The 18,371-nt window shown below is 45.9% G+C and overlaps 1 protein-coding gene across 10 annotated transcripts in view; it reads left to right on the top strand.

The window, feature by feature from the left end:
- The window catches only part of TMEM225B (transmembrane protein 225B), a 47,975-nt gene extending 30,145 nt beyond the window's left edge, over positions 1–17,830 (top strand). For 5 of the 10 annotated variants that reach the window (XM_029946890.1, XM_029946885.1, XM_029946888.1 and 2 more), the window contains 6 exons: positions 5,188–5,414; positions 7,021–7,097; positions 8,505–8,715; positions 10,453–10,599; positions 11,408–11,545; positions 17,477–17,830. In XM_029946890.1, the coding sequence (XP_029802750.1) occupies positions 5,243–5,414; positions 7,021–7,097; positions 8,505–8,715; positions 10,453–10,599; positions 11,408–11,545; positions 17,477–17,649 (918 nt within the window). In that variant the 5' untranslated portion in view covers positions 5,188–5,242 and the 3' untranslated portion in view covers positions 17,650–17,830. Of the gene's footprint in view, positions 1–5,187; positions 5,415–5,504; positions 5,639–5,854; positions 5,897–7,020; positions 7,098–8,355; positions 8,396–8,504; positions 8,716–10,452; positions 10,600–11,407; positions 11,546–17,476 lie in introns of those variants that run through there. The other 5 variants (XM_029946895.1, XM_029946894.1, XM_029946892.1 and 2 more) reach the window with 5 other exon arrangements.
- Positions 17,831–18,371: the final 541 nt, after the last annotated feature.

Raw genomic sequence — 18,371 nt, 5'->3', positions numbered from 1 at the left:
CAGGCTCCACACTGTCAGCACGGAGTCCAATGCAGGCTTGAACTCACGAACGGTGAGATTGTGACCAGAGCCAAGATCGAGTTGGACACTTAACCGACTGAGGTGCCCCACAGGCTGCACAGGACTCTGACTGGCAGAGAAGAATGGCAGGGAGGGGCATCTCAGGACAAAGTCATTTTGCAGGGTTACCTGCCAGGCTCCAAGGGCGGAGGTGTCCATGGAGACCAGGAGAGGAGATAAAAGAGTTTGTCTAGCAGTATCAAAATCACTAAAGTAGGGGAGTGGAGAACAGCTCCTAGCTGGCTCAGACAGTGGAGCATACGTCTCCTGATCTCAGGGTTTTAAGAGATTACTTAAAAAAAATAAAATGTAGAAAAAAAGCACTAAAGCAGGGCTCTGGTTCTTTGGGCACAAGTATTACTAGTGGCCAGAAAATTTACTAAGCTGTTAGACCTCAGGTGAACACAAGGGTAGCCACTCATCCAAGTTGGCCAGGCTTTTCTCAGTATTAGTATTGGAAGTCTCCCATCCCAGATGTTCAGTCCTGCGGAAACCAGGATGGCTGATCATCTGAAGCCACAGTAACCCCACATCCCTGCCCACTCATGGCTCCTAGCTGCAACAGGACATAATAGAGCAGGAGTTCTTAACTTAGGTTACATACTGGAGTCACCTGGGGAGCTTCCAAAATACCTTGGTCCCAATCTCAGAGATTTTATGGAATGGAGTATGGCCTGGATGTTGGGATTTTGCAAGCTACCAGGTAATTCTAATATGCACTCAGAGTTGAGAACTTATATATGGAATAGAGGACAGAAATCCTTCACAGGTGCTAAAGGACCCAAAACGACCACATATGATCTGTGGCTTAGTCACTGAAGGCTAGCAAGAGGGCTGGGCCAGGAGTGTGGAGCGCATCAGGAACCTATGTGAAAGGAGAGGGTGTTCCAGTTGAAGGAGCTGTGAGGCCCTGGCATTGGGAGGGGAGCCAGCTATTGGGTGGATTCCCAAAAGCCAGGTCTAGGGGCTGGAGGGCAGGGGCCTGCTCACTTCCCAGTTCTGTCAACTGGTAAAATTACAGTTTGGGTTTTCCCTTGGGAGCTCTGGCCCAAGGAAGCACAGAGCCTGGGGAAGTCAGACCTCTAGCTCATGAGGACTCCACCCCATTTTCCAGCAGATGGTTACTCTTCTCTTGCTTGTCCTCTGCCCTGGGCCTGGGAAAATATGAAAACACTTCCAGAGGAGGCTATAACCTAAGCTTGTGCACACATTCCAAAATTTCCAGTCCTGGAGCGGGCTGGCCTGGTAGCCTTTTGCCCCTGAGTGAGAGGCACTTCTTGTGGTCTGGTTAAAGAGGTTGGAATCTTTGGGCAAAGGGAAGATAGGAGGAGAAAGAGAACTTTTGGCATTGGCACCCAAATATGACTGCTTTAATTTACCAGAGGTCTCTCATGGCCCTTAGGATGTAACAGTACAAGACCCTTCACATCTCCATTCTGCCCATTGAGGTCTTCAGTTCTATTGGGGCCACTCCTTCCAGTCATTTTGAAATTCCTTAGGTCCTTGAACACAGTATTTTTTCCAAAATGTAGGTCAAAGCAACTAGTGGATCATGAAATTAATTTATTGGAATGAGTTGCAACCAGCACTGAGGGTAAAAGGAAAAAAAAGACAGGACTGGAATGGGATAGAAAGCACTTGTGTGCATTGCATGTACGTAGCCAAGGGAAGTGAGGTTTTTCCTTGTGCATGTGCACACATGTGTGCCATGTATAGTAGTTCTTGCTGTAGAGCAGGTGAAAACCTTTGCACAATGCAGTCACTTTTGGGGGATCAGATTCTGTCCAAATCCTGCCTCCTTGCAGGTCTTCCCTTGGGCTGAATTGCCCGCTGCAATCCGTGTAGCATTGCTATCCATCCTTTGTGCACTGAGCGCATTTTTTAAAAAAGTGATTTATTCAGGTACCTGTCTCTGTGCTAGGGAGCAAGCTCCGTGAGGGCAAAGAGTGTACGCACCAAACATCAAACGTCATATCTGTCATTAGAGAAAGCACTTCGAAACTGTGTGCCTGAATGACACACCGACTTTAGGCTCCAGCTGTGGATATGTTCTTAGCCAAGTTTCTTTTTATTTTTTCCAGTTTTTTTTTTATCTGAGAGATTTCAGTATACAGAAATGTTGAAAAATAGTATAAATGAACATGCTGTATATCCTCTACGTAGATAATTTTTTTTAACATTTATTTATTATTGAGAAACAGAGACAGAGCATGAACAGGGGAGGGGCAGAGAAAAGGGGAGACACAGAATCCAAAGCAGGCTCCAGGCTCTGAGCTGTCAGCACAGAGCCCGACGCGGGGCTTGAGCCCACAAACGGAGATCATGACCTGAGCTGAAGTCAGACGCTCAACCGACTGAGGCACTCAGGTGCTCCGATAAGTAATTATTATCACTTGTCCACATCTACTTTCTATCCATACACTTTTTTTTTTTCTGAATTATTTGAAAGCAAGCATGGACCTAACCTTCATCCCTAAGTAGCATGGCATGCTTCTCCCACAGGTAAGGTTAGTTTCCTACATAATTGTATCACTTTTAACATAACTAAGAAAAGGGATTTAATTTCCCAATACTATCTAAAATGCAATCCATATTCAGACTTTCCTGAGTTTCCCCAAGAATGTATTTTATAGCAGTTTTATTTTGAATCAGAAAAAAACCCAGGGTCACATTGCATTTGCCTTTATGTCTCTCTAGTTTCTTTTAATCTAGAATTGTTCCTCTGCTTTTTGTTTGTTTGTTTGTGGCATTGACTTTGGAGGAGTCCAGAACAATTATCCTTTAGAATTCTTCGCAGAATTGGTTCCTGTTTTCCTGTGGTGGTATTTAACCTCCTTCCCAACACCCTGCATTTCCTCTAACCTGGAATGAGGTCTAGAGGTTTGATTAAACATTTGTGGCTAGAAAGCCTCACAGGCGTGTCTCCATCCTGTGTTGCCTCCATCGGCAACTGATGTCATAGTGCCCACCCTAAGTCGTGCCGTTTGTTCACCTTGTTCAAGCTAGTGCTGCCGGGTCTCTCCTACGTAAAGGTAGGTTTTCCTTTTGCAACAAGTGATTTGTAAAGATGAGAAACGCTAGCACCATGCAAATAATCTTTTCCTCTCCAGTGATGTTTTTAGCAGCCATCCACGATCTTTTGGGCAAGTTCTTAATGCAAGACTCTGTTTCTTCCTCTGCAGTGTGAGGATAAAAAGTTCTTAATCCGAGACTGTTCCTTCATCTGTGAGGTGAAGGTACATGTGAGGATAATAACGCCTGTCATTTGGGTTTACTGTGTAATGAGATTTAAAAGTATTCTGTAGCAGTGCACATGAAAATGCCATCATGGTCTCCTGTAATTTCTCCCTTCTTCTGAAGACACCGTCCCTCTTCCTTTAAGAAGTTCTTATGTTGGGCACCTGGGTGGTTCAGTTGGTTAAGGGTCCACCTTTGACTCAGGTCGTGATCTGACAGCTTGTGAGTTGGTGCCCCACGTTGGACTCTATGCTAACAGCTCAGAGCCTGGAGCCTGCTTTGGTTTCTGTCTCCCTCTCTGTCCGCCCTTCCCCTGCTTGCACTCTGTCTCTGTCTCTCTGTCTCTCTTAAAAATAAATAAACTTAAAAAAAAAAAAAAAAAGAAAGTTTTTATGTTGAGCCAGATATGTGATCCAAATTTCTGGCTTCTCCTTGACCCTACCCTATCTGCCTGGCCACTCTGAAGCACGGTTGACTTATCTTCTCTGGACAGAGTGGAATAAGCATGTGACCAGAGCTGAGCTAATCAGAACGGTTCCTTGGGTGAGAATAGGGTGAGGAAAGCCTTTTTTATTCTTTTTATTTTTGTGTGTGTTTGTTTATTTTTGAGAGAGAGAGAGAGAGACAGTGTGAGTCGGGGAGAGGCAGACACAGAATGTAAAGCAGGCTCCAGGCTCTGAGCTGTCAGCACAGAGCCTGATGCTGGGCTTGAACTCACTAACCATGAGATCATGACCTGAGCCAAAGTTGGACACTTAACTGACCAAGCCACCTGGGTACCCCAAACCTTCTTTTTCTCCAGGATGACTAAATGTGAGGACGGGAGTCTGGAAGTGGATTGTTTTCCCTGCCACTTGGAGAATAAAAACCCTACTGGGTAGAGGAGATCAGAGCTCTCTCTCTGAGATCAGGGCAGTACGTTGTGTGTTTGAGGGGGTGGGGTTGGCTCTTCCTGACCAGCTCTGGTCCTTCCAGCTGCACCTCTGCCCTAAGCCAGCTAAGCCAGTAGCGGCCATCTCTGGTGAACATTTACAAATTGGGTTCTGATGGGACACCTGGGTGGCTCAGTCGGTTAAGCCTCTGACTTTGGCTCAGGTCATGATCTTGTGGTTTGTGAGTTTGAGCCTCGAGTCAGACTCTGTGCTGACAGCTCGGAGCCTCCTTCAGATTCTGTGTCTCTCCCTCTCTCTGCCCCTCCCAATCTCACGTTCTGTCTCTGTCTCTCAATAATAAATAAGCATTAAAAAAAATTAGAGGACAACAACAACAAATTGGGTTCTGAAACTTTGAGAGATACAGTCCTGAATGGTAGAGCGGCCTGTCACATGCCTCTCATGTGACAGGTGATTGGGTAAGTTACTGGTTCATCCCATCTCGTCTTTTAATGTGTCAGGGCTAGGGGAGAGGTGACCAGGTGCCAGATACCGTACTGGCTTTTAAAAAATTCTGGAGTTACAAATGCATTTCCTTGGTGAAAGCAGACTCATAGCGGGGCAGAGGGGGGCTGTGTGTGGTGGGCTGGTGGCTTACCCAGCCCCAAGTATGGCTACCCTCTACCCATTTCCCAGAGCTGGAAGATAGTCCTGCCCTCTCTTTGAAGAGTCTTCCCCCAGTCTGAAACCAGCTGCCATGGTGCAGCCAAACTTCTCAGGGGAAGGCAGAGAGGGGGAGAGGGATGGAGGGGGGGGGGTGTCTGATGATGATCAGGCCCATGCCTGGGACAAGGGCTTGAGAGGCTGCAGGAGTGGGGTGATGGGGGGTGAGGGTCTTGGAGAAGGGGAGTGAACTGGCAGTCTCCTGAGGAGTCAGACGGGCCTGTCATTGGACTGGTCATTGGACACTTTCAGCCATCCCACAAGAGGAGTTACTATTATTATTCCTGTTTCACAGACGAGAAAACTGACACCCAGGAAGAACTAACTTACCCAAGGTCACCCTGCTGGTGATGGCAGAGTCGGAATTCGAATTCAGATCTGCCTGGCTCGAGATCACTTCCACCCTCACCCCGTTTGGTGCACGGGTGAACGAGGTCCGAGGTCCATACCGCAAACAGCCCCGGAGGTCAGGCACTGGGGGCCAGGTGAGCGAGCCGAGCCACAGGCCAGCCTGCAGGGCGGGTGAGTCCCCGCCCTCCGTCTCAGGGCCCCGCCCTCCGCCTCTGGGACCCGCAGGCTGCTTGGGTTCTGTCGGGAGATGGCGCATCCTCTCGCTCTGGCCTCTGGACCAACGGAAGCTCTGGACCGAGGGTCGAGCTGAGGGATGAGCTCTGGGTCGAGGGGTTGGATGAGGTGCTGGCCTGGAGGGAAGGAAGCTCTGCCCTGGAGACCCGGAAGCCCCAAAGGTGCCCTAGGAGGGAGGAGAGACCACGCAGGAGGGAGGGGCAGGGTGGGCCCAAGGATTGGGGGTGTGGAGAGGGTCCCCAACCCCCACCTCCAGGCCACACCCAGGCTGTTGTGACCCACTACGGTGGCGTTGGTGGGAGTGGGGGGATGATCAGCTATGAGTACATTGTTGTTTCCGGGAAATGTCACTGTGGCTTTGGGGCCAGGAAAGAGCCCAGGAGGCTTTTCAGCAGGAAGGAACGTCAGAGCAAACCCGGGTCAGTTTGTTGCCCGTTACCACAAATCACTGGTGGGAAAAAGGAGTGAGTCTCCCTGTGACCTTAACAGGTTCCCCCACCATTCCAGCCCAGATGTACTTTATGTTTCCTGCCTCATTTATCCCCCAGCACCGGTCTCAGCTGACCCTGGGGTTGCACGGCCTGGGAAGGGGACAGGGGTACATTCCGGCGTTGCAGGGTGGCTCAGGAACTGTTCCAGAGGGAACCCGTTGTGAGGAGCCTCCATGCAAGCCCCTGGTTCCCAGATGCCAGCCCTCCAGGCCCCACGGAGCTAGCAGCTTTTTTACTTCCCAGTGTCACAGGGCCTTTTTAAATAATAGTTAAAGCATTCTGTGTGATAGTTGTTTTATTTTGAATGCTTTTGGCAAAAAAAACCAAAGGCAGTTCTGTATCTCCACCCTCCCTTCACTCTCCCTTTCTCACACATGCAAATGTGTCTAGTAGGAAGAATTCGCTGGTTCCACTAAATTCCAAACTGAACTGCTGGTGTGGGCTGCTGAGGTGGGAGAGGCAGTGTGTGGGATTCTGGTCCTTGTCCCAGGGCTGACTGACTGTGAGATCCTGGACCAGTGGTGGGTCTTTCTCTCCTGCTGTTTCAGTAGTACAAAAGGATTTACAAATCCCTTGTTCTTTTTTTTTTTTATTTTTAATGTTTTAGTTTTGATACAGAGAGAGACAGAGCATGAGAGGGGGAGGGGCAGAGAGAGGGAGACACAGAATCTGAAGCAGGCTCCAGGCTCTGAGCTGTCAGCACAGAGCCCAATGCAGGGCTCTAACCCACGAACATGAGATCATGACCTGAGCTGGAGTCAGAGGTTTAACTGCCTAAGCCACCCAGGTGCCCCAACAAATCCCCTGTTCTATTAACATGTCTCTGGTCCTTTGATTCTGGCCTAGATCAATGCACCCCCCAAGTTGTATATCTGTGGGGCACAGTCACGCAGTCCCAGTGCTAAGGGCTGTTCTGAAAGGTCCTTCTCACTAGAGAGCAGCTGTGTGGAGGGGACAGATAGGACTGGATATGCCTGGCCCTGAAGTAAGCCAGGCAGGGGAGAGGAGAGCGCTGCACCTGGTGACGTGTTTATGTATCTCTCACCCCTCAGTTACCAAGAGCCTGCGAGTTCCTGTGTTTTCAACCCTGAATCAGCCCCATTGGCCTAAGCTGGTCGTGGGGCATCCGGTAAGTGTGGAGGGAAGGGATAGTGGCTGGAGGCTGGGAGGGCTGTGTACATGGCCAGGACCAGGCTGAGCTTTGTGGAAGAGGTGGGATCTAAATGGCTTTGAGGAGCAAAGAAGGAAAGGAGGCCAGAGGAGCTTGGGGACGACTCTAGTGTTCCAGGAGTGGAGAGAGACTCACGGACATGGGGCAGGAATGGTGGGGGGGTGGGGGCTTTCAGAGAGGAAGCCTGGGAAGACAAGGCGATAAGATAGGGACATAGAGAGGGAGGGGCCGGCATGCGCTCCATGCCAGAGTGTGGTGATGGAGAATGGCTAAAATGGAGAAAAGAGGAAGGGCAGTTTCAGACAAATTGAGGTTGTTGGGGCGGGGGGGGGGGGGGGACAGTGAGGGCACAGACCATTGAAAGACAATGTCCAGTGTCCTCTATCCCACCCAGATCACGGGGGTCAAAATGTAGCCATGGCTCCTACTGGAGAGTTTTAGAGCTAGGACTGCTCTCGGTACCAACCGACTCCATCATCTGAGAGCGAAGGGCACTGGGGCCCTGAAGTACAAGGGACTCACCAGTGTGGCCTACAGGATGGAGGGAGCATCTAAAGGGGAGCTTTGGAGAGAAGGAAGGATTACATTGTTCAGATGGGAACAAAAGAAAGCAGTGACAGGAAGAAGGTGAAGCACATTAGGATATTTCCAAACCACTCTGCAAACACTCGAAGAGGAGTAGCTGTTTAGCTGTTTATACACAGCGTGTTTGGGTAGGAGGTGCAGGAGGGCACCCATACTCTGCACTCTGCCGTTAGGCTGGTCCTGCTGTTGTGATCAGCAGTTCCCACAGCCTCAGAGACACTCCTTGCCCCGGCTGTAGTTGGCGGGGTCTGCACTGGGTACTCTCCGGGCGTTGGGCATGAGCATGGACGTTCACACAGGATGAGGACCAGAGAGAGTGACTCCTCCCCTTGAGGGGCTTGTCTTTAGCACTTCAGACCCCAGCCTTATGACCTCCCTCATTGTCATTCTGAAATCCCCAAAGCTCTTAGCTGTTAGCTGCCTGCCAGGCATAGTGGAGAGGATCTTTGTAGGTGGGTGGTAGTTAACAAGACTGAGCAGTGAGAACTTTAGGGTTGGAAGGGATTTGGGGACGACCCAGTCCAACCTCCTCATTTTATTGAGGTGGAAATTAGGGTTCAGAGAAGGGACCCTGCTTACCCTAAATCATCCAGTGACTTAGCGGCCAGAAATGTTTTATGCATTTTTTTAGGTCTGCTGAAGAAGTCTGTGAGGCTGTAAAGTTTATCCAGGCAAGGAAAATCAACATCTTCTGAGCCTCACTTATGAGCTAATGTTTCTGCAGACATCATCTCCCTCTTCATGTTCCGCTTGAGAAGGCTTCACTTTTCCCTTCAACAGGTGATGCTGACTTTGGAGGACAAGGACATGAAGGGATTCACGTGGGCCATAGCCCCAGCCTTGACCTCCCTGGGCTACCTGCTCATACTACTGGTCTCCATCTTTCCCTTCTGGGTGCGACTTGTAAACAAGGAGTCCCACGAAGTGTTTTTCAGTGGCCTGTTTGAAAACTGCTTCCATATCAAATGCTGGAAGCCTCGACCCTTAACAGGTAAGGAGGGATGGAGGTGGGGTTGCCACAGAGGGAGATGGGGCCAGTATGGGGACTTGGGTGACAGAAGACCAGATGGAGTCAGAAAGGACAGAATTTAATAAGCCCCTAAAGGTATTTTTTGAGTCTCTACTTTTGGGGTTAGAGGAAAGTAGGTGGCCAGGAAAAGGTTGATAATATCAGTTCGACCACCAGGGTCAGAAGCAAATGTGTCAGCAACAAAGTTTATTTCTAGGGTAGGACTGGCTCCATCCAGGATGGAAGGGTAGGGGTCCTGCCCTACTCTGCAAGGCTGGATTTCAGCCTCACTTGTCAAACGCCCTTCTGACTATGGGTGGCTGCTCTGCAGAGAATGTGCTCAGGCCCGAGGACCACATTCCAAAGGGAATGCACAGAAATATGAACTCAGGACTGTGGACGCACTCGAGGCCGTGTTTTTATAAAGGGCTTGGGAAGGTCAGGGGGATGTCTGTCTTGGAAAAGAGGTGAACCTGGGGAAAATAGGAGCTCTCTCCTGATAATATAAGGGGAGAAGCCTCTTTGGGGAAGATGGGCCACGCTGTGCGAGCTCTTTGACCTGGAGTCGCTTAGCCTTGGCCCCTGTTGTGGGCTCTCCTGTTTGCAGGACAGTTAGTAGCACTCCCGCCCTCTGCTGCCCACTTGATCCCAGTAGCACCCCCTACCCTTAGTCTTGACAGCCAAAATTACCTCTTAGTATTGCCAGATATCCCCCGGGGGTGGAGGTGGGGTGCAAACCTGCCTCCAGTTGAAAACCATTGGTTTAACCCAAGAGTAGATTCTAGAAGTTTAGTGATACGTTTGTCTTGGGAGTTTATCAATACGGTTGTCTTTTTGTCCCACCAGCTGTCCATCTCTGCATGCTTAGAAGGCTCTAAAAACTCATTTTAAAGACAGCTCTTTCTGCCCATGGATTCTGTTCCTGTGCTTTAATAAAATCACCTTTTTTTGCACCAAGAAAATCCCCTAAAACAAAGAAACCCTAAAAACCTCATTTTAACATGGGTCTGAATCATGCCAATAATAGGGGAATAAATCACCCTGTCATCAAGACCCTTGCTCTGCTATTTCGGGTCTGTTTCATGACTTGCGTTAACTGGGATAATTAAAATTTTTTTTTTTGTTTTATTTATTTTTGATACTGAGAGAGACAGAGCATGAGAGGGGGAGGGGCAGAGAGAGAAGGAGACACAGAACCGGAAGCAGGCTCCAGGCTCTGAGCTGTCAGCACAGAGCCCGACGCGGGGCTCGAACCCACGACCGTGAGATCTGACCTGAGCCGAAGCCGGAGGCTTAACCGACTGAGCCACCCAGGCGCCCCGTTAACTGGGATAATTAAATAAGCATTCCCAACGGAGTTCAGAACATCTCAACCTCACAAGTTCTGATTTTCCACTGGCGACTTATTTCAGTGTAACCGATATATATGCAGTTTTTCACATTTCCGCATGCAACTTATATAATTTATGTTGCTTACTCAAATGACTGTTTGTCCATCTAATTGATTTTTTCCATGTACTCCTATGTCACGGGGAATAAAATGTTGGGACCAGAGCATCGCTGGGGGCAAAGTGGAGAGGTTGGAGCCAGGGTCCCAGGCCGCGCTGTGGGACTGAGGGTGGTGAGCTGGGGGGGCCTTCTCTGCGGAGGCTCTGCGGGGCGCTGTCCCTTGTCGCGGGTCAGGTGTCCAGCTGCAGCCCAGCCTCCCCTCCCCCGCAGTGTACATCATTCTCGGCCGCGTTTTCCTGCTGTCTGCGGTTGTCCTGTCTTTCCTCACCACCTTCATCCTGGTGTCCTTTGCATCTCAGCTGTTGCCGAGGACCCGGAAGCACAATTTGGTGTCAGCCTTCATCAGCTTCCTCACAGGTGTGGAACAGGCAGGCAGGCCTTGTCCTCCGGCAGGCCTCAGCCTTGGGAAGGGCCTGGGGAGGGGCCCAAAGGCAGGGAGATGGTTGGTCTCCACCGTGTCAAGAGAGAGAGAAATTTTAGGCCTCTCTTACCTGTGGCTTTCTCTGAGGCAGCCTCCCGCCCCCCGCCCCCTTCCCCAGATTACAGTCCTTCTCTCTGAGGCTGCTCAGCACCTTGTACTTCCAGCTAGTTCCACCCTCACTATGTTGGCTTGGGGCCATTTGTCTGGGGGTCTTTTTACCATAATCTCTATACCAGTGACTGTCATAGAATCTGGCACAGAATTTAGTATGTAAGTGAAATATAAGTGTTTCTTGGATGAATGGTTGGAAGACACTATCTCTGCCCTTTGGAATCTTTTGACTTTAAAAGGCTGGCCAGCGCCCTACCCTGGGAGGCTCCCATCACCTGGAGGAGGTGGAACACTCAGAGTGGGAAAATCAGGTTGAGTTGCACCCAAAGCATCACACCCAGAGGGCCCCATCTGGAGTCAGTCAATGGGCTGGGCACAGAGGTTACCTGGGAAAGGGATTTCTGGTTATGGGGCTCTCGGGAGATGAGGCACATTCGCTTTGAATTGTGTTGGGAAGGAGGGCAAGACAGGCATGTGAGGTAGAGGTTATTGACTCTGGCAGGGCGCAGGTGTGGGCTGGAGAAAGGAGGCTCCATGTAGGAGCCACACGGGCCGTAAGCCATGTGGCTCCGATTAACAGCAAAGGTGGGGACCATGTGAGGTGATCAAGAGTGCTTCCCTGTGACCCTGCAGGGGCCAGTGCCTTCCTGGCCTTGTTGCTGCATGCCCTGGAGATCCAGAATCTGAGGATGAAGCCCAGCCCTCCCGAGTTCTCAGTGCAGTGGCCTTACTACGTTCTGGGCTTTGCCATCCTTCTGTTCATAGTGGCTGGTGAGTGGCCTGGGGCTGGTGCCCTTCTCCCTGATCTCTGTCTGGATTCAGAAGCCATGGATACTCTAGAGCAGCGCTGTCCAAAACTCTGGTCACTAGCTACTTGCAGCCATTTAATTACTGAAAATGAAATAAATAGAAATTCAGTTTCTCAATCATGCTGGCCACATTTCAGATGTTCAGTAACCACATTATTAGGGGTCTAGGGGCCGCCATATTGAATGGTGCAGAGGTAGCTATTTCCATCGTTGCCCAAAGTTCTACTCAACAGCACTGCTCTAGAGCCTTAGCCCTATCTCCCCTCTTCCTCCTTCTTGGCTTTGGAATAAATCTCCAGACTTCATATTCTGTCTTACTCTGTCCTGACTCCTACGGGTTTCTTTGAATCTATAATCTTTCTTGGAATCTATAATCTTACTTTACCCTCACTCTACCCTCTTATTTTATATACCATCACCATCTAAGTCTCAATCCTATTTCATTTTGTCCTTTTTCTTAATCTTCTTCCCACTATATTAACTTGACCCATGACATAATCTATGTTAGCTGATTTTATTATCCATTGAATATATAAAAACATTTATAATTATAAGAGACAGGTAATTAAAAATAAACTGGCCACCCATTTCCACCCTATAGTTTAAGAACTAGCCATATTTTCATGAAATCCATTGTTTGTAAGTTTGTAAGTTATTTTATGTACCACTGAGAAGGAAAAAAGGATGCCAGGAATAATTCTAAGGTGCTGTAGCTTGTAAGGCACAACCTCATTTCAGAGATGTTAACATGTGAAAAAAAACTGACTTGTCAACATTGATGAAATACAGTAGAACATTAAGTATCTTTTGATGTCCTCTCCCCTCAACCATGTGGGTCTTCCTGATCTTGTCTGCTTCTCTCCCCTCAGGAACCAATTATTCTGCAATTTGTGATAATCATATTACTATACACATACATATCCTTAATATATTAGTCTTTCATGTTTTAAAACTCTGTATAATCATACTGTACTTATTTTTCTGGAACTTGTTACATTTGATCAACATTATAACCTCCATGGTAAGGTTCATTCATTTCTGCCATCTTAAGTACTTAATTGTATAACTAAGCTTGCCTATAGAAGGAACATATGAGAGAATTTTAAGCTCACAATTCAGTTTCTTTAACGACTATAGAACCATTCACATATTTATTTTTTCTTCAGTTAGTTTTGGTAATCTACATGTCTATAAATTTATACATTTTGTTTAAATTTTGAAATTTATTGGCATAAGGTTATTCAAAATGTTTTCTTTTTTAACCCTGTATTTTGTGATACACCTGTAGTGATGTGCTTCTTTTTTCATACCTAATTTTCTCTTTTTTCATTGCCAATTTTGTCAGTTTGCCATATTTTTAGTCTTTTCAAAGAACCAGCTTTTAACTTTCTTGAACTTTCATGGTTTATGTTTATTTTCTATTTAATTAATTTTTACTTCTTATTTTGAACTTCCTTCCCTACTTCTTTTTCACATTTATTCTGTATTCCATTTCCACCTCTTAAGTGAGGATCTAAACGCATGGCTTACTTTTTCTCTAAATAGGCAATTAAAGCTCTAATTACCCTGTAGGAATTGCTTTATTTGCATCTCCCATTTTCATATGTAATATTTTGTGCCATTATTTTATTTCAAATATTTTCTAGTTCCCTTTATGATTTTTTTGATCCATGAATTATTTTAAAATATACTTTTTAATTTCCAAGCATATAATTTTTTATTGGATCCTTGTGTTAATGATTTTAACTTAATTTCAATTTGATGAGAGATCATGGTCTCCATAACCCTAATGTGTTCAGATTTAGTGAGATGTGTTTTATAGCCTAGTTTGAGGTCCATTTTCATGTTCTATGTTGAGTGCAACTTTTCATTTATACACATTAGATCAAGCTTATTTATTATATTCAAATCTTGATTTAGAATTGTTCTATTTTACTGGTGAATTGAGCTTTTATTTAATTATGCCATAATCGTTTTTTATTTCTAGTAATCCCTTTTATTAAAGTCTGTTTTATCTGATATTACTCTTGTTATTTCTACATTATTTAGATTAGTGTTTGCCTGGTATATATCTTTTGGTCTTTTACTTACATGTAACACATAGCTTATGATTGTATTTTTTTAAATTTTTTATAATGTTTATTTATTTTTGAGAGAGAGAGACAGACACACACAGAGTGTGAGCAGGGGAGGGGCAGAGAGAGAGGGAGACACAGAATCTGAAGCAGCTCTAGGCTCTGAGCTGTCAGCTCAGATGTGGAGGCTCTAGTGCATGAACTATGAGATCATGACCTGAGCTGAAGTCGGCCGCTTAACTGACTGAGCCATCCAGGTGCCCCTAATTGTATTTTTTTCATCGAGTCTTAAAATCTTCGCTTTTTTTCTAATGTTTATTTATTTATTTTTGAGAAAGAGAGAAAACACAAGTGGGGGAAAGGCAGCGAGAGAGGGAGACACGGAATCCAGGCTCTGAGTTCTCAGCACAGAGCCTGATGTGGGGCTCAAACCCATGAACTGTGAGATCATGACTTGAGCTGAAGTCTGATGCTCAACCCAGTGAGTCACCCAGGTGCCCCCTACAATCTCTGTCTTTTAACTGGAGGATTTATTGTTGATTGACATTTACTATGACTACTGATATATTCAATCCTTTTTTTAAAGTTTATTTTATTTATTTTGAGAGAGAGAGTAGGAGAGAGGCAGAGAGAGGGAGGGAGACAGAGAATCCCAAGCAGGCTCCAGGTTGCCAGTGCAGAGCCTGATGCAGGGCTTGATATCATGAACCGTGGGGTCATGACCTCAAGAATTGGACATCTGATTGACTGAGCCACCCAGGTGCCCCATATTTGTATTTTTTCTACCACCTTACTTTGTGCTTTCAGTTTTTCTGCTCCCCACCCCCACCTCTCTTGCCTTGTTTCTAACTGATTGATTTTTATCTATACAATTCTCATTATATCCCCCCCACTTTAGTTTGAAAGTTATGCAGTCTATTTGTATTCTTGTTACTCTTGACATTTTAACATGCTTAAAGTTGGAAGTTCATCAACATATTTATTCTCTTCAGAAATAATACAAGGTAATGCCCTTTATTTACATGTTATTTATATGCTCTTTTGCACAATGTTTTAGTTTCTTCTGTTTTCTTTTTAGTTCTATATATTTGACATTGTTGTTACTTTATGCACTTAATATTTGTTTGTTTAAATTTACCCACATATTTATCAATTTAGTTGCTCATCAAACCATCTGAGACCTTCTGTCCAAGGACGCTCGGTCCTTCTGCCTGAAATACATCCTTTATAATCTGTTTTCGTGAGGTTCAGTTAGATACACTCTCTCATATTTTGTTTCTATGAAATTCTCTTCCTTTCATTTTTGTTTACTAAAATTAATTTTGCTGTACTTACGGGGTTTTTTGATAGTATTTTTTAAAGTTTATTTATTTATTTTGAGAGAGAGAGAGAGAGAATCCCAAGCAGGCTTTGCACTGTCAGGGTAGAGCCTGATGTGGGGCTTGAACTCACAAACTGCAAGATCATGACCTGAGCCCAAATTAAGAGTTGGATGCTTAACCAGCTGAGCCACTCAGGTGCCCTGCTGTACTTACATTTTTTTAAAAAATGTTTATTTATTTTTTGAGAGGCAGAGAGAGACAGTGTAAGCAGGGGAGGGTCAGAGAGAGAGGGAGATAGGGAATCCGAAGCAGGCTCCAGGCTCTGAGTTAGCCATCAGCACAGAGCCTGACGCGGGGCTCGAACCCACAAACCACGAGATCGTGACCTGAGCCGAAGCCGGACGCTTAACCGACTGAGCCACCCAGGCGCCCCTGTACTTACATTTTTAAGTTGACAGTATTCTCACAGCATTCATGATATTGTTCTTATTAAGCTGACTGTAAAATTATCATTCTTTTGGGGCGCATGGGTGACTCATTCAGTTGAATGTCAGACTTCTCAGGTTATGATCTCGAGGTTCATGAGTTTGAGCCCTGCATCGGGTTCTCTGGTGTCAGTGCAGAGTCTGCTTCGGATCCTCTGTCTTCCTCTCTCTCTGCCCTTCTCCCACTCTCTCACGTGCTCTCTCTCTCTCTCTCTCTCTCAAAAATAAATAAACACTTAAAAATATATTTAAAATTTTTTAATGTTTATTTTTGAGAGAGAGAGACAGAGCACAAGTGGGGGAGAGGAAGACACAGAATTTGAAGCAGGCTCCAGGCCCCAAGCCCTTAGCACAGAGCCCAACGTGGGACTCAAACTCCTGAACCTTGAGACCATGTCCTGAGCCGAAGTTGGAGGCTCAACTGACTAAGCCACCCAGGTGCCCCTGTGTCATTCTTTTTGAGACAATCTTTGTTTTCTGTAAGACTTTCTTTGGCATTTTGAAGACTATGGATATTTGTGTTATGATTTGCAGTGTGAACTGAGTCTGAGGAGTGATGTCTTTCAGAATTTCTGAAACATTTTTATCTTCTTTCTATGTTGTTTCCCTCTCTTTTCCAGGAAGAATATGTTAGACTTTTTTACTCTATCTTGTGTATGTCTCTCTCTCTCTCTCTCTCTCTTTTTTTCCCTTGCTTTCCATCTCTTTGCCTTTCTGGGCTGTATTCTGAATAACTTATATAGATGCATCTTCAATTTAATCCATTCACTTTTTAGCTGTGTCTGATCTGCTATTGAAATTATCCATTAATTATTTTAGTCAATCTCTTTTTATAACAGGAAGTTATATTTTTCCGTAATTCTTGTTATTCTTTATACTTCTTTCTCTTTATACTTTTTTCATCTATCTATAAATAATTTTGTTATACGTGCTAAACATACTTTACATTCTGTGTCATAAGTTTAACAACTGAATGATATACATGTCTTCATCTGTCGGCTGCTGTTTTTGCAGGTGTTTGCTTGTGGTGTCATATTTCTTGGTATGGTTTTTATTTTTTTACTGTGAATTATTTCCCTTGAAAAAAATATTTTTGTGGAAGTTCTTTGAGGCCTGTATATAAAGTATTTTCTCAAAAAGGGGTTTGCATTTGTTTCTGCTTGGTTCTTATATGCAAAACTAGCCTAGAATCAAAATATAGGTATTGTGTAGTTACAGACCATGTACCAGTTAGCCTCTGTTTATGAATTCTTAGTCATCCTGGTAACTTCGAAGTTCTAGCTTCATAGACCTTTGTTCATTCCTCATCTCAAGCAGGCCCTGGGCTTTTCTTCTCATATTCTGTGTCCCAAAAGGCCAGCAGAATGGAAGCTCAGTGTCACCTGAGTTGCGTGTGTGTCTCCAAGGTGAAGGCTAACTGTGTGCTTGCTTAACCCTCTGGTTTCCTATTTTGTTTCTAAGAATGTCTTACTCTGATCCAGTTTGATGATATACTTACAAATTAGTTTTTGAAGAAAAATCTTATTTAGAATTTTTGTCATTTTTAGTGGGAGGGTATGTAGTTCGCTATATTGGTGAAAATAGAAGTTGTCCTTTATCTGAGACCTAACCTTAATACAGCATTTACTGTTCACTCAAGATAAGCTCTATTTGTTTTATGACATCAGTTCTCTTTTTCCATTTTACTTTACTGGGGTCTTGAGTTGGGCATCAAAAAGCCTGGGTTTTGTGTTGGACCTTCCTCTCTAAAATGTCTTTTTCTTACCTATTAATAATTAGACAGTTGCTAAGAGGCCTTCCAGCCCTGGCTGTGGCTCTGTGAGTTTATCCCATCTCTTTGTATGCCTTGTCTTGTGATGGGTTCTGCCCTCCCATCTATCTCTGTAATTCTCTGCATCAGAGGCGAGAACTAGGGAACGTGGGTGACACATTGAAGGAGGGAGTTCTTGACATCTGGGGCACGGAGAGCTTGACTCGCTCTAACCTGACCTGAACTTTTGCTGTCACCCAGGTGCCATCTGCCTCTTTCAAGAAGCATCCCGCCTTCGCCACCATTTGTTGCCCAATTGCCAGAGTATCCGGGACACCCAAGGGGTCATACACCTGGAGAATATGGAGAGTCTGGGAGGAGACCTGAGCTCAATACAAAAGGAGACACTGCTGAAGGATGAGACGATCATCTAGCCCGGGCGAGTCCACCATCGGCAGCTGTGTGAGCGAGCGTGCGTGTGGAGGCATGAGCGGCAGCCAGTTTCTGCTGCTTTGGGTGAGCTTCCTGAGTGTCACATCAACGCTCCACTTCCCCACGCTCACAGTGATTCTGTCTTGCTTGTATTTGCAATTCGTTAAAAAGTCTTTTTGAATTTTTCTGTTTCCTGAGTGGTTTTTTGCGGGGGGGGGGGGGGGGAACAGGTATATTTTCAATATTTACTGTCTGTAAATTCATTCCAGCTTGGAGGACAGAGGGGAGGAAGGAATATTGAAAAATGGTCAAGTGAAGTCAGCTTTTGTAAAACAAAAACTGAACAGAATATAACCACAACAGAAGGTTTTTGCAGTAGTGACATTAAAAAGAAAAAAGTGATGTCCCCAGACAAAGGTAGGACTCAGTGCAGGAAACTTCCTTTTTGTGTTGAAGGGAAGGGTTGGGAGTGGTGAAAGGTGAGTGCTTCTTAGGATTGAGCTCCCGGATCTGGAAGTCTGAGCCTCATGGGTCTATGCCCTGGAGAAGCACAGTCAAGTTAGCCGACCGACATGCGGGTGTTCCCTCCGCTCAAGGGCCAGAGACCTCCTGGGAGCATCTCTAACATGCCCCGCTTCACGGTCCTCCTTGTTCTTACTCACTGGGGAGCTCTCAGCTCCCAGCTAGGATGGGTGTAGCTGGGAGTTACAAGTGCCTCGGGAAA

Source organism: Suricata suricatta, chromosome 8, assembly GCF_006229205.1.
Source record: "Suricata suricatta isolate VVHF042 chromosome 8, meerkat_22Aug2017_6uvM2_HiC, whole genome shotgun sequence".
Classification (NCBI taxonomy): Eukaryota; Metazoa; Chordata; class Mammalia; order Carnivora; family Herpestidae; genus Suricata; species Suricata suricatta.
The sequence above is the reverse complement of the archived record's forward strand: the minus strand, read 5'-3'. Positions and strand labels throughout refer to the sequence as shown.